Source organism: Zingiber officinale, chromosome 9A, assembly GCF_018446385.1.
Source record: "Zingiber officinale cultivar Zhangliang chromosome 9A, Zo_v1.1, whole genome shotgun sequence".
Lineage (NCBI taxonomy): Eukaryota > Viridiplantae > Streptophyta > Magnoliopsida > Zingiberales > Zingiberaceae > Zingiber > Zingiber officinale.
The window spans coordinates 117,436,539-117,451,713 of record NC_056002.1 but is presented as its reverse complement, the minus strand read 5'-3'; the positions used below and the strand labels follow the sequence as shown (position 1 = coordinate 117,451,713).

The window sequence follows — 15,175 nt, the reverse complement described above, 5'->3', positions numbered from 1 at the left end:
CCTGCGGCTAACGCAGTTTCCTTGAAACTGATTCGCCCCACCTCCGACAATGCTTCGAGGTTTACTCGGGTCATCTATTTCCCAGGATACAATGGTTGACTGTGATTCCACCAAGTACTAGTGGTTACGGCGAACTGAGTGGCACCCGAATACTATCACGGGCACTCTGCCGAGCAGGAGTCAAACGACAGAGGATGAGGGAATGAAGGTGGAGAGAAGCTTGTGTTGTTGTGTGTCTTCTGCCTGTGATCGCAACCTCCTTATATAGGAGCTCAGATCAGTGTCAGCGTTAATAATTGATTAAGGACCATTACTTGCCGAGCAGTGAAATGTCTACCGTTTCACTTATTATCGCTCGACCATTTTAATTCTACATTAATCTCGACTTTAATGCATCAGTTATACAGCAACAAAAAGATTTACGTGACAAAATGTTGATTATTCTCTTTGGGCAAATTTTACCCCGACCGGTCCGACATTCGACGAGCAAGTTATGCCCGCATACGAGTCAACATATTTTAGTACAATCCAGGCCCTGAATTTGCACCCCCTCGCACCCACGTATGAGAGAGAGTCTCTCTCCATGCATTTGTTCACATCCTCAATGCATGTGAATTAATATAAACCAACCATCATGTCATGAAACTCCCAATGTGGGACTAAAGTCTCATTCACAATGGAACCTCTTTCCTCTTCCACCTCTTCTCCATTCACTTTTATTCAACACATGATCCTATCTGGAAGCTGAGTTAGATAGGACCGGTGACAAGGACGATAATGTTGATGGAGAGAGGACTAGGAGTTAGTGCTGGAGGATGCGTTGCCACCTCTAGACTTTTGTACTGGGTCAGGAACGACGGTCCCACTCACACCACAGACAGATCGCATGGGAGTATTAGGGTGAGAACCAGGGAAGAGGTTTCTGGCATAAATGCTTCAACGCTCAAGTCAGAACATGACTCATCGGAAAAAGTGCAAAAAGAGAAATAGTAGAACTATAATAGATGTGCGTGTGCGTGCGTCTTTAAATAATGGAAAGGACCTCCCTTTTTATACTGTTTCTCATAACCTCCGCAATAATGAGACGTCAGAGAATGTCAAGTGTCAAGATATGTCGGATGATGGAGGATATACGATAGACTTCCATTGGATGAAGGAAGGTCTATGGCATGCGTTTACATGGTATCAAAATGTTTCCTAACAAATGACCATTATTCTCTGACAGGTAGTTACGATTCCTAACAATGTTATTTCCTAGCGATAGTCCGATTGACATTTGGGCCGACCGGTAGACTGAGAGTCATGCCAATGAGAAATGAGGGACTGAGCCCTTGGGGCCCGACTGATCTAGGGTCGACTATGACTAGATTGGGAGTTAGGCCCCGTTCAAGGGACCACGATCCACTAGGGCATGTACTTCCTAACCTTGACCATCACCTCCTCTTGACTTTTGATCGTCACAACACTTTGACCATTGGTCTCGTCTTATTCATGAGGACATCCATTATATGCGTATTGGTCCATGAACTAACAAACACTTGCCAGGCAAGATAGGTGAAACTTAATGTTAAAACAATTAACTTCATCAAGGCAGAGCCATGCATGTATTATTGGGATTTAACTCGGGTAAGAGCTAAGTCACCATTAGGCCAACCTGGACTATAATTCGAGGGACTGATGCCGACAATGCGAAGCTGTTGAATTTTCTATGGAAAAAAGAAAAAAATATGTGAAAAATAAAGGAAAATAGCCCTAATAGAAAGGAGAGAAAATAACTCATTGTCAAATCAACCCATAGGTTATAAATTTTCCGACGCATTGGATCCGGGCACCGACAAGTTAAGAAAGAGGAGTAAAAAAATAATAGTCTTAGTTAATTTTATTGACCAATTTGATCCCATAAAAATTTTTTATTGATTATCAAGATAAATTGAGAAATATAGTCAATCTAAAAATTCAGCATTTAATTGTATCCCTATTTGAAATAAAAATTTATGCACTCCGGAGATAAAAATAAAAAAAAAACAAATGTAAGAGACAGGAGAAAGCAGAATGGAAGAGAGTGTGGATGGAAAAAAAAAATAATCAGTAGATTGTCAACCCAGGGCTCCGCCATTTACTCGAAAGCCTGCTCTCATCATGCACAAGCGCCCGTGGCAAACAAACTCATCGACCAAACAGGCAATTAATGTCGATGCAAAAGAATGATCGAAAAGCAGCTACCAAGATCAGAACCCTCGCCGTGACTCATGCCCATTAATTCACACGCATATTTATACAATCCTGCAGCTTTACTCGAATCTGTGTCCTGCCATGGATCACCAAATGGCCGGCACAGCCCAAAGCCGCAGACCTCTCCGCTCTTCCTTCTACTTCCTCCTCATGACCACGCTCTCTGCGGCGCTGCTATCGCAGAAGCTCCTCTGCACGGCTCTCCTAGACGTCGACTCCCTCGAATGGCGCGATGATAAAGAAGACGAACTCAACGAGGCACAGAGCCACCAAAACTCCCCCAGAGACTCCTGCAACCTGTCAGTGGGAGAATGGGTGTTCGATCCCTCCTACCCACTTTACGATCCTGCTTGTCCCTACCTCAGCGTCCAGCTGAGCTGCAGGAGCAACGGAAGGCCTGATTCAGACTTCCAGAGATGGAGGTGGAAGCCAAAGCAATGCTCTGTTCCAAGGTTGATCTATTAATTTCTCCCTCTCAAAAAAAAAAAAAAAAAGAATTTTGTTTTTTTTTTTCAAAATTAACTTTCTGAATTCGTAGATTCGACGCGCTGGACTTCCTTGCGAGGATCAGGAAGAAGAGGATCATGCTGGTGGGAGACTCCATAATGAGGAACCAGTGGGAGTCTCTGGTTTGCCTGGTGGAATCAGTGATCCCTGGCGACATGAAGTCGGTCTCCTCCGACGGCCCCTGTTCTGCCTTCCACGCCATGGTGAGAGACTGCGCAGTAGAGTAGACATCGAGATCGAGCTAATGAGTAAGATACCTCGTTGCAGGAGTTCCAGGCATCCGTGGAGTTCTGTTGGGCGCCGCTTCTGGTAGAGGTGAAGCGAGACGCAGAGAACAGGAGAGTGCTGCAGCTGGACTCGATCGAGGGGAACGCCAAGCACTGGTACGGAGTCGACGTGCTGCTCTTCGATTCAGCTCATTGGTGGACTCACTCCGGCAAATGGAGCTCGTAATCTCTCTCTCTCTTCCTTTTGCCACCGATCGCAAAATGTTGAAGCTAGAAATTGGAATTCGCATGCAGGTGGGATTTGTGCAAGGAAGGGGAGAGGGTGTTGGCCAACCTGAACCCGATGGTCGCCTACGAGAAAGGTCTGACGACATGGGCCGAATGGGTGGACCTGCACTTGGACCCTCGTCGGACGCGAGTCATCTTCAGAAGCGCGTCGCCTCGGCACAACAGGGACAATGGCTGGCAGTGCTACAGGAAGAAGGAGCCGGTGGCGGCCTACGTGGGTTACTCGCCGCGAACGCCGGGGCAGCTTGTGGTGTTGAGGGAGGTGCTGAAGAAGATGAGCTTCCCCGTGTACCTGATGGACGTCACCGGCATGTCTGCTCTGCGTGTCGACGGCCACCCTTCGATTTATGGGAAAGGGAAGGAAGGCGGCGGCCCGGCGGCCTCCTCAGACTGCAGCCACTGGTGCTTGCCTGGAGTCCCAGATGCTTGGAATGAGATGCTCTATGCTCTTTTATAGAGGGGAGTGATTGACGTGTGGTGCTTTCAGGTATGTCGTCGATCTCCAGCTGCAACTGTATGAATGATGCTGGCGTATTATAGCCAGCCGTAGCTCTGTTCTCTGTTCACTGTTCTGGAGGGTCTTTTCGAGTGATCGTCGTGTATCCCAATATAGTTGCTGCCCTATTTGCGATCTTATTTAATTATAATTTAACTGTTTTTAATCATGAAATGACTGATTGGTTTGCTGCCTTAATTATAATTTATTTACGAGGTTCATCAGCTCATCAATTTTAGATTAACTACAAAATTTATCTATTAATTTATAGAAATTAGAGTCAAGGCACTTTGTCATTGCATCCGCATACTGTTGGAACTTGGAAGTTTGAATCATTAATTTTAAAAATAAATATTTTTTTATTCGTCTATTAATAAATTTAGAATATAGTTTACACAAAATATTAAAAGGGTATTTCAAATTAAAAGGAATATCAAATAGCCATTCTTTTTTAAAAAATATATAATTAAAAGAGTACTGCTCCCTTTGGATGTCAAAACTATCAAGTAGCTTATATAATATTGTTCTTTATTTTTAATTTTATTATAGCAACTAGGAACTAGTTATTACATGTAACACTTAATACAATATAATACTATTGTAGTATCTTTTACAATTATTTTAAGTTGATTTTGTTTAATTTAAAAGTGATTTTGATGAATTTTAAATAATTTTAATTAGTTGTTAAAGAATATGTTAATACTTCTTTGTATTCTATGTATCGTTGTAGTTACTAATAGTTATTCCAACAATCCTGTAATAAGAGGTATTTGAAGATAAATTATACAATGAGAAGTTCTTTCAACTTTTTTTTTTTTTTATAGAAAAAAGACTCTTTTTTTGACTATTTATCTAAGTTGGGATGTCATTTTAATTTCACCCTAATTTATAAATATAAATCTCTGAAATATTCATCTCTATCCAAATTAAAATTGATTCTTTTATTTATTCCTCTCAGATAATAAAATATTTCTTTTATGTCATGGCTTTTATAGATTTCTTAATGTAACAAATTGTTAAAAAAAAAATAATCTATAATTCGTAGGGCCTCTTACAAATTCTCTAATTATAAAATAAAAAATGATATATATATATATATATATATATATATATAGACAATTTTAGATATTAGTGGTTAAATTGTCATTCTATGTTATAGCAAAGATGATGATGTTTCTCACAGTACGTTAGGAGTGAAAAGAGTTTTTTCTATTAAATAATTATAAGTAAATATTTTTCAAATTTAAAATATTTGTAAATATTTGAATAAAGTTATTCTTTGTTTTATTTTTGTCGATTAGATTATATTTTTTTATCATTAAATAAATTATAAAATAAGTTTTTATTAAATAAATTAAATTAGTAATTTTTTTAATAACCATTTAAGGGAAAGAGGGTATTACTAATAGTAGGGTTCCAAATAGAGGTCCCTGGTAGTTTTAGTTCCTCGTTTGTTGCCTCTCTCGGGAGATCTCCGTCTCCTCTTCTTTCTCCTCTCCAGCGGCGAATGCTTCTTCCCCAACCCCGCCGGAGCTTCTCCTCCCGTCGTCCTCCGCCTGGGGTTCCAATCCATGATGCCATCTCTGGCTTCAATGTTTTGCCATCTCTGGGAACCGCGATAGTGTTTTTAGGAAAAGGTGCTGCCTTTATTGCCATGCTGTCCTTGTATGACAGGGAAGAGAGTAGTGGAAGTACGGTAGGAATCATCAAGAATGTCGCTCATCTGCACCATGTTCGAAGTTTTTGTGTGCACGCGGCTCATCTGCGCGAGAATCCACCTCAGGAACTCAAGAATGTCGCTCGCTGCCGACATCGCCAGATCTGACCTTGCCATTGTTGGCTCTTTTGCTGTAAGTTCCCATAGTCACCACTTCACCTTTTGTGATTGAGGAACTAACAGATTTATTGGAACCATAAAGTTAAAAAAGGAATTAGAATCTACTATTAAAAAAATTGGTTTATAATCGATGAAGATTAGTATAATTTCTGTCTGCGAATTTTCACGGACTCAAGAGAAAGAATATAATTTATTATCAAATGCGTCCATACTCTTGAGTCCACACAAAATGAATCTTCAATTCAAATTTTCTTTCTTCAATCCAAGAATCAGAATTTAAATAACATTTCCTTGGATTTTATTTTTATAATATCGTTTTAAAATTTAGTTACAGGTCTTGTTTTAAATATGTATTGTGAGTTACATTAACTTTTGTTTATTCTCAATTTTCAAATATTCTTACATCAATATTTTGATTTTAATCTATCCATTTGACGAAGTTATGCCTCTATCTTAAGTTCATATTATATTTCTTCTGCAATTTGTTGAATTCAGTATTCATGATTACCAGATCCTATTATTTCACACTTTTTTTTTAAGTTGGCACTATTATTTCACACTTTGAAGGCACAGGTATACATGATAAATTCATTTGTGGTCCTATCTATTTTGTGCATAAGCCACCGTGTCAAAAAAAAAAAAAAAAATCCTTTCTGGCATCTGACAAAAACCTATCTTTTCCACTTTCCCATGGAGAATGGGTGAGAAATAAGAAAGAAGGAATTTCTACTTACTCTACTACCATCAGATCTTTTGGGTCTTCAAGCCTGTTGAAGTACATTCATCTACAAGAACAAGTGGTTAGAATTGAAAAAACAACATTATCGTTGTGGGATATTGCACTAGTGACTAGTTTCTAAGAGGGCAAATATTCGCTTGGCAAGATAAACTTATGTGATCCACACTTACTGAAATTAACTCTCTTCTCACTTATCTATGTAGTAACTATCAAGTAGATGTCAATAAGTGCTCTACATATGGTTGTCACATTTAGTTCTGTATAGATCTTTTTCCTTCATCTACAGTGTTGAATAAACTGATGTAGGCATTATGATATGGTTATTGTTTGGGACATTTATCCACAGAGTTATCTTCTGATCATTAATTTCCTTTGTTGTTTATCCTATTTTAACACACCATTTTGAATATCTCCACCCTTTTTTAGGAAGTAGTAGTGCTCTGCTTATATGAGAGATTATTGTTTAACAACTCGATGGTGTCAAATTCCTATCATATAGCTTCTTCTGCTTCCAGGATATTGATCTGGGATAGCTAGAAGTTACATATTTGTATTGGAGTCCATCTCATAAACTTTTTACATATCTTGTTATCTCTAAGTTGCATCTTGTCATCTACTTCCAATTTCCGTCAATTGTTATTTGTCTCTTCAGACATTTCTGTTAACTAGTACGGTGGTCAACGGCATGATCAGTTAACTATCTATGTGGATCGGTGCTCTAAAATCCATATATCATGTTGATTCCCAAAAAACCTAGAACAAAGTCTGAGAACTCTCCAATGATAAAAAAATTGCTACAAATCAGGGATGAGCTATTGGGCGCAGAGGGATCAGCTGCAGTAGCAGCGGCTATATTGGCAGGATGGTTTGCGCAGGAAAGGAAGGGAGTAGATAAGGCACATGGATACTTCAGGAGATCAGGGTACCAAAATCCATGGGCCAGTATTGTCTGGTAGTCATATGTGCAACCGAATGCATAGTATAGTAGCACATGGGAGACTACCTACATGAGAACGGCTACCACATGTTTTTGGATAAGACTTGTAGCTTTTTGCCAATGTTTTTGTTGTTTATTTTGTTGTCCTTCGTCTTCTTTTGAAATTGTGTTTGTATTTGTGTTAATTGGTGACCATATAGGAATTGAGCTTCTTTGGAGCCCCTCTCTGACTCATCTTGCTGGTTATTTGTATGTGTACAGTGTGCCTTGTAGACTACCAAGAGAAGGATGTCTTGCGCATTCTACCTTTCTGTCGGCATACTTTCCATGTCGTTTGCGTCGATATATGGCTTAAACAGCATTCAACTTGCCCTGCCTGTAGAATTTCCTTGCGAGACTCCCCTGATAGAAAGCGCTTGATGGAGCCCTCTACTGCCCAACTGCAAGATCCTTTTCTCCATCAGAAACTTTTGTTTCGGATCCATGCCAGTCTCAGTTCTCAGACTCCGGTTTTTCTGTTAGTCGAAGAAACCTAGAGAACTCTATGGTGGGACGTCAAAAAGAGTCGGCCAAATTCTTTGCTTCTCAAATATTAGGAAACCACTATGCTTGTGATTGAATTCCATGCATTTAAATAGCACCGAAAGATTTTAGAAGCTAACAGTTCAGTTGCAATGCTGCCCTAACTCTCATTTTTATTCGGTTGATGCACGTTGAATAGGTTTTGAAGATTGTCAGACATCCACAAACGATAGTGAGCTTGTATATCTGGGCGTTTTTAGATAAAGAGTTTAGGATAGGATTATTAATCTGTACTTGCTCCACATGGGATTATTACTACCCTTCACTTCTTCACTTGTGTTCCCTTAACTTATTGTTGGGATAATGCCACAGCGATTTTGTTAAATGTTTTAAATTGAAATGCATAAATGGTCTTCGAGGTGAATGAGTTATTTATTAAATGTTTTAAATTAGAGGTGAAGTTTTGAAGTTGTGAATCTGTGACTTCATGATCAGGAATAAAGACACTAGTAGGCAATTATCTACCAATGGACTGATCTGACTAAAGTATCTATTGACTAAATTTAACCTTCAATCGAATGTATAGTTTTAGAGTTTTACTTTGGGATAACATCATTAAAAATGATTTGCAGAGTATCTAATGGCTTGGTTGAATCCTTTAGGGTAATGAGTGGTAATTTGCGGTATAGTTTGATCCTAGGAAGTATAGATATAAAAGATTTAAATCTAAGGAATTAATGATCATGGCTTTTATTGACTATGCATCCAAGTCACCTAACCCAACAACCACTCAATGTTGTTTATCACAATGCATCAAACTCCTCAAGTTTGCTCCAACTATCCTTCTCTCTTTGCCTCCATGTTTACCCCTTACCAGACCTCTCTGACTCCAGCTTGTTAAATCAAATCACTCAATGAACTCCATGTGCACAAGAGGTCAAACTTAACTCAAATTCTTTTTTAAATACATAAAAATTAGGGCAATTCATATTTATATATGGCAAGCCATTCAAATTAGTGAATAAAATGAATAAATAATCACACAATCAAAAATTCAAACGAGAAGCAAGGTGACCCTATGCTTTCTAATTAAAAGAGAGATTTACTTAAACCTCTAGGCATTTTCCTTTTCACACACCACACAATCTACATGCAATTGTAATCACAAAGACATGATGATCCAACCATATAACATGCAAGCACATAATCATGCATCTAATTCAAGCATACTACAAATTTCATTTTCAAGAACAAGCTTGAAAATTACATAAAAGAACAACAAAGTTATGTATGAATTCTAACTGTTCAATACATTAAAAGAAAAATCCAACTCTTTCTTAAAATATGATAACAAGTTTACCAAGCACTAGTCTTTGCAAATCCCCATATCAACTATTTAATATCTACAAGTGTGGTGTGGTAGTAGACTTGTGAAAACATTTCTATGATAAACCGGTGAGACAAAGTTACTCAAAGTTCTGCAACTTGGCTTTTTGAAGAATCTTATTCCCTAAACAAATCACTAATTGCTCTGATCTGATCAGAAGACAACAGAATGAAACAGAGGACGTAAAAAAAACCTCTATTTTTTTTTTTTTGTTTGGATGGCAGATCATATGATAAACAACAAACCTCATGGGCTCCTGAAGGCTTGGATCACCAGGGAGAACCCCGACGTTCCCTGCTCCGCGTTGAGGGCCTCCTCCTCCAGCCACAACCTGCTCTCCAGCGTGCTCCTCGTCCGGAACATGAACCACCAGTGGTGGACGTCCCACATCATGTCCACCGGCGATCCGTCGATGAAGATGGTCTGGTTCCCTCTGAAGTTCCACCGGAGGCTCCGCACGTGCACCACCAGCTTCTTGTCGACGGACACCGACAACTCCGAGTCTTTGGCGTCCCGCCCGTGCCCCTTGCAACGAATGGTGATTTCGTGGTCGGAGCCGGCGTCGCGGAAGCGCGCCCGGGTGGAGTGGTGCGCGTGGCCGAGGACTTGCTCTCTGCGGCAAATCGTCGAACACTGCGCGAGCGGAAGTGCGCCCTCCAACTTGTTGACGAAATCCCTACTCAAATCGCCGAGCAACAGCGCGAGCTCCGACTCCACGACGACGACGACGTAGAACCCGTCGACCGGCTCAGGGCCCGACTCGTATCGAGCGGCGGAGATGTCCCAGTGGAGGCAGATGGCGCAGCAACCGGAGATATAAGAGCGGGCGCCTCGCTTCTCGGTCATCGACTGGGAATCAAAGGCATTGATCTCCCACGGTAGGGCCGAGCGGGGGCCGTCGTCGTCGACGACGGCGAGGGAGAGTAAGGGGGCGGCGTTAGCCTTGGACCAGGTGACACGGAGAAGGACATCCTTGGGGGCGGAGAGCCTGGCGCGATAGAAGCAGGTGACGGCGCTGAGGCCGGAGCCGGCGCGGTCAGCGACGACGGAAGAGTTGCTTCCGCTGCTGGAGCCGGTGCTGCCGCCGTCGGAGACCTTGATGGCGTGGTTGCCGAAGCAGGAAGCGAAGTCCCTCATTGATGGGCCGAGGAGGAGGAGATTGGAGGCCTTCCTTGGTTTGCCCGCCATCGATGTCGATGATGGCGGCGGTGGTGGTGACTACTGACTGGTGTGTCGTTCCTCGGGTCAATATAAGTGCTAAAATTGATCAATATAAGAGTTATAATAAAGTCCTCGCAAAAGACGAATACGTTCGTGTTCGTCCTCGTGCTCGTCAATTCGTCCCAGAATCGACCCGAAAGAGGTAGAATAAAGTCCTCTGGTATTTACTTCGGGAGATGATTTTTTATTTTATTTTAGGAAAAAATTTTCAAAGCTCAGAACATCACAGTTTTAAACTTATAAATTGGACAATTATACTCACTAATTAGTATCATCAATGGGCCCTTAGGAATATTAAATTTTTAATTGTTGAATAACGCCTTACTAATGTATCAATGCCTCGGCCTGAATTCGATGTAGTAAATTTTTTAACCCATAAAAGACTTAATAAAATTTATAACTTTTACAAGTCATGTATCCAAGTCTTCGGATTTGAATTTGATAATTGAAATTAAAAGTAATGAATTCTTGAACTGATTGAGAAAGATTTAAACATTTTGTTAGAAATGTGAATGGAAAAAGAGGTAAAAAGAAAGAGGAAAAAAATTTTAGTCCCAGATTGAGAATTTTAAAATATATTAGTCATTTTATGAAAAAAGGAAGAGGATATAATGGAAATGTAATACATAATTGAATTATGAAAATTAAATACGTGAAATACTGAAACTTTCTCAGGTAAAGAATAGATTATTTATTTCAGTATTTAATATTTTTTTATCAGTTGGAACTCAACTTTCTTTCCCAATCACATTTCTACCCTCAACCATCTTAGCCACGGGCAGCCCTACACGGTTGTCTCGTGCGAACGTGCGTAGGCGCTTCACACGGCCTTGTGTGGGCAGCCTTGCACGGCCGCCTCGGGCAGTTGTGAGCTGCGGGTGACCTTGCACAATTGCGAGTCACAGGGACGACCACCCCATGCGACCACGAGCCGTGGGTAGCCTCACTCGCGAGCAAGACTAACCTTGCATGCCATCGTCAATAACTCCACTCACAGCTCAACTTTTTCTACTTTCCATATTTGTGTTTGGTTTCCCTTTCCTCTCCCTTTCTTTTGTAGGATTCTTTCCTTTTCTTTTTCCCGTCTTTGTTTTCCTTAAGGATTTTTTTTTTTCACTTTTAATTCCTTTCCTTCCTCAATCCACACCTCCAAATAAACATAACCAAAAAACTTTGTCGGTGATTTCTTTGGCACGAAATACTCCTATGAAAAACATTCACAATCATTGTCATTTTTCTCTCAAACAATTAATGCCAAAGGAAGCACTAAGTGGCTCTGGAAGCTTAGACAATGTTTCAATCTTTGGACTTGAAGCTCTTTTGGTACTTCTCTTTTAACATAACATTGTATCTTTGTCTTTAGGGTGAGTTTGAGTTTCTAAGAGGTTGTTTGCTTCTAGAGGGAATGTAGAAGCATTTGCATTGCATTGTAAAAGTTGGATAAAAGGTCTCTATCAAACGACACTAGTTCGAACCTTGGTAGGTCACCACAAGTGAGCATGACTAGGTGATGTTCTACCCAAGAGTTTCTTAATCTAGTGTTGATTCTAGATCAAGGATTATCTCAACCAGTGACAACTCTTGTTGAGGGTTATACCGAGTGCTTCACGACTCATCATTGTGAGAGTTCTCATTAATCCTTATAGACTTACCTCATTGTCCCATTCAAAGGGGTCACTTAGTGGATTTTTAGGGGTGACACATTGGCCATGTAGTAGGATTAGGGTATTAAACAATGTTATATTCACTTATTATTGTGAAGGAGAGCTTGACACAATAATAAAATTGTTATCGTGGGACCTAGATGTCATGAGTTCAAGTCTCAAAAATAGTCTCTTGCAACTAAATATGGTCCGGGCACCCCTGTGAAAATTGTCCACCGTGATAGCCCACAGTGGGCGTACAGGGTATATCATTTTGATCATCTCACATCCAAACTTGTTAGCTAACAATTGCATTTGAGGTTTTAAATTGCAAGAAACAAAAGAAAATCAATCATCACCTACTTACCCTCTCTAGCCAGACCATAACATTTCAAGTGCTCAATGATTTAAACTAACATTTAACAAGTAACAATCAACATCAACAATCAATGAAATTACTATCATCTATCCACATTTGATGGAGACTTTGTCTGTGGATGATTTTGATACGACGATGACACTTGGAAAATGATTCAAATAGATCTTGGATGAATAGAAACATCATTGAAAAGAGAAAGTGGGCCGAGAATCATGGCAAATAAAATGGAAAAGCATGGAGCACCTTGATGGATAAATTGCCATTGGAGAAATTGGAGAAAAAAAGGAATTGCAAGGGATATGTGGAGAAAAGTCATTGAGTTACATTAGGGGTCTCGACAAACTCAATCATCGCAATGAGTGCATCTGGAGTGAAGAGGATGATTTGAAACATAAAACCTCCAATAGAAAAGAAAGATCCAAAAATGAGATTGTATGTTTTGGATGCAAGGGGAGAGGACATTACATGAACGAGTGCATGGCTCTCAAGATCAAGAAGAAAAAAAAAAGAGAAGAGGAAGGAGAGTGAAACCCCAAGTATCCTCATCGAGCACACGGCGCCAAATAAAACAAGAGGAGAAAACTCAATGGAAAGCCTCACCAAGACCCTATAAAATGGGTGTAAGAAATCGACTAATACTAAATTACTTCAGAAAAGACCAAGGAAAACACTAAGGTGAAATGGATTTAGGACTTATCAAGGCTAAGGTAAAATCTTTCCCCTAGATCATCATGCATAATAATTCTACGCGAATTTGAGATATACTTACTTGGACCAAGTGAGTTGTTCAAACCGAGCATCTCCAAAATACCTTCAAGTTTAAAGAGTAAATGCTGCTACAACTTGATTTCATACTCAGCTTGTTCACCATTTTCTTCCCTAAGCAAGCAGAGTAGGCACCATTAGAACCTAAGCATCTCTAACATTTTCAGATGAAAAAGACATAAAACCAGGTTATGATCATCCAGTTCCAGTTGCAGGGAATTAAAGAGGCCCAAAAGAAAACTTTTTAATAAATCTGAAAGTAGTGTTTTGCAGAATTTTAACCAGAGATTCCAGAATCTTTCTATCTAAAAGACATTGATATGACTTCGGGAACAGGAGGAACAGGGCAAGCTTTTGGAGCATTCATGTAGGTCCTGTTTCAACAGCTTTACAACCCATGAAAGAATTGTTACAAACTTTATCCTCATATTCAGAATCCATGAACAAACTGAAAACTAAGTTTAATGCACTGGTTTTCAGTCATATCTTTGGCAATAGTTATAATTTAAGACAGTGCACTAGTTAATGAACTATTCCCAGCATTTAATTGTACGTAGTCCCAACAAAACACGTGCATCTCAGCATGTAAAAAAAAAAACGTCTTAAAATATGTGTGCTAACTACTGTTAGATCTGCACCACTTTAGATCATTATTGTACCTGTCATGCATTTTTTTCAACCACCAATGATTCTAATTATCCAAGTTTGTTCTTTCAGTTCTTGTAGGCTAAACATTTCAGTTTAACCTTTGCAGTCTTGAACTAGGAGGAAAAGAGGAGAATTTTGATAGCTTGATAATGGTACCTGAGTGCGTCGAATTGTATTCCGATTCTGAAGCGAGGCCGGAAATGGAGCTTTTCTCTCAAATGCAGTACTTCCCCATTGATCAAGCAGCATGTAACTGACAACACAGCAGTAGACAACATGAATGGGTAACATGGGAGAATAACTGATCCATCTGTTCCATTGAATGGAGTAAATACAAGATGACTATTCTAAAGTAAGAAAAAATAAAAACACAAAAACTTACTAAACTAAAAACAAATTTCTTAGTTGCAGACAAGTAAAACAAGTAACAAATGCCTTCTGAGCACAACAACAACAAAGTTCCTTTAAAGCTAGCTGTTCAAGTATAAATAACCTTTATTCTTAGTTCAACTTCCTCCTTTATAAAGCTTTGATCAATTCGTACTTGTTTCATCCAGTCATTCATGCAGGATAGAATTACTAAGGATGCATATTGTAGACTTACTGCCATTGTAAAGTGTCATTGGAAGATCGAGTGACAAATGCAAGTCTTCCATCAGCCTCTCAAATCAACTAAGTTATAAGTTTCTTGGGTAATGACCCTGAAACTTCTGCATGCTAAAACTGATTGTTTTTTTGCTTCTCATGAAATTCCTCCATAGATTGGTACAAAACCTAAGAGGTATATCGACTGCCATAATGTATCCTTCCCAAGTCAAGTTTGGCTCCAATAATCCTCTTGTTTTATTTGAACCAAGCTCTAGGTAATCATACAGTAGGAATTTGAGGTTGTACATCTTTCTAGTCTTTTCTCCTTTCTCAAATCCTAGTGAATCCTCACATAGATTTATTTCTTAGTTCGCAATCGGGGAAGATATTTCTTATGTCAAATTATGCAATTCCATGTCCAAGTTGAGTAAAAGCTTTGCCACAGAGTCAAAGGCCTCATCATGCTCTACCCCATAAGTTTAAGTTTATGTAAACCCTTGAGCTACCAATTTTCTATTGAGGTGTACAAGGACATGCATTTGGCGAAAGGTTTCATTGTTGGCGAGGAGTTAGGTAGATCCACAAGCAATTTATTCAGTGATTATGAATTTGCAAAATTGTTTAAAGATGATACTGACTTCAACGTACTCTTGTATGGCCATCAAAAAAAGGTGACAAACCATCTTATACCAAGTAAATTTACAACCTGTGAGGAAACTGAACTATCAGTGTCTTCAAACTGGAATAATATTGAATTGT

The 15,175-nt window shown here is 39.6% G+C and overlaps 2 protein-coding genes and 1 long non-coding RNA gene across 4 annotated transcripts; 2 read left to right on the top strand and 1 right to left on the bottom strand.

The window, feature by feature from the left end:
* Positions 1 to 2,290: 2,290 nt before the first annotated feature.
* Positions 2,291 to 3,956, top strand: LOC122020688 (protein trichome birefringence-like 36). Its single transcript, XM_042578700.1, has 4 exons — positions 2,291 to 2,684; positions 2,771 to 2,942; positions 3,007 to 3,188; positions 3,261 to 3,956. The coding sequence occupies exons 1-4, from the start codon at positions 2,314 to 2,316 to the stop codon at positions 3,709 to 3,711; spliced, it is 1,176 nt and encodes a 391-aa protein (XP_042434634.1). The 5' UTR covers positions 2,291 to 2,313; the 3' UTR covers positions 3,712 to 3,956.
* Positions 3,957 to 5,174: 1,218 nt separating this feature from the next.
* Positions 5,175 to 7,924, top strand: LOC122020901. Its single transcript, XR_006122363.1, has 2 exons — positions 5,175 to 5,600; positions 7,525 to 7,924. It is a non-coding gene; the product is annotated as an uncharacterized LOC122020901 (long non-coding RNA).
* A 1,174-nt stretch (positions 7,925 to 9,098) lies between these two features.
* LOC122020900 lies at positions 9,099 to 14,070 on the bottom strand. 2 transcript variants are annotated; one of them, XM_042578946.1, is made up of 3 exons: positions 13,985 to 14,070; positions 9,418 to 13,294; positions 9,099 to 9,321 (listed from the first exon to the last, which is right to left on the bottom strand). In XM_042578946.1, exon 2 carries the CDS (start codon positions 10,358 to 10,360, stop codon positions 9,419 to 9,421), a length of 942 nt encoding a protein of 313 aa, XP_042434880.1. In that variant the 5' UTR covers positions 10,361 to 13,294; positions 13,985 to 14,070; the 3' UTR covers positions 9,099 to 9,321; position 9,418. The 2 variants fall into 2 exon arrangements, with proteins under 2 accessions (XP_042434880.1, XP_042434879.1); XM_042578945.1 differs by having other exon boundaries at positions 9,099 to 13,294; positions 13,985 to 14,069.
* Positions 14,071 to 15,175: the final 1,105 nt, after the last annotated feature.

Bases quoted from the DNA above. Each gene is read 5' to 3' on its own strand.
- LOC122020688 (XM_042578700.1), top strand. From the start codon at position 2,314: ATGGATCACCAAATGGCCGGCACAGCCCAAAGCCGCAGACCTCTCCGC. The intron at 2,943-3,006 runs GTGAGAGACTGC...ACCTCGTTGCAG, and splicing joins GTTCTGCCTTCCACGCCATG to GAGTTCCAGGCATCCGTGGA. The intron at 3,189-3,260 runs GTAATCTCTCTC...ATTCGCATGCAG, and splicing joins CACTCCGGCAAATGGAGCTC to GTGGGATTTGTGCAAGGAAG.
- LOC122020900 (XM_042578946.1), bottom strand. From the start codon at position 10,360: ATGGCGGGCAAACCAAGGAAGGCCTCCAATCTCCTCCTCCTCGGCCCA.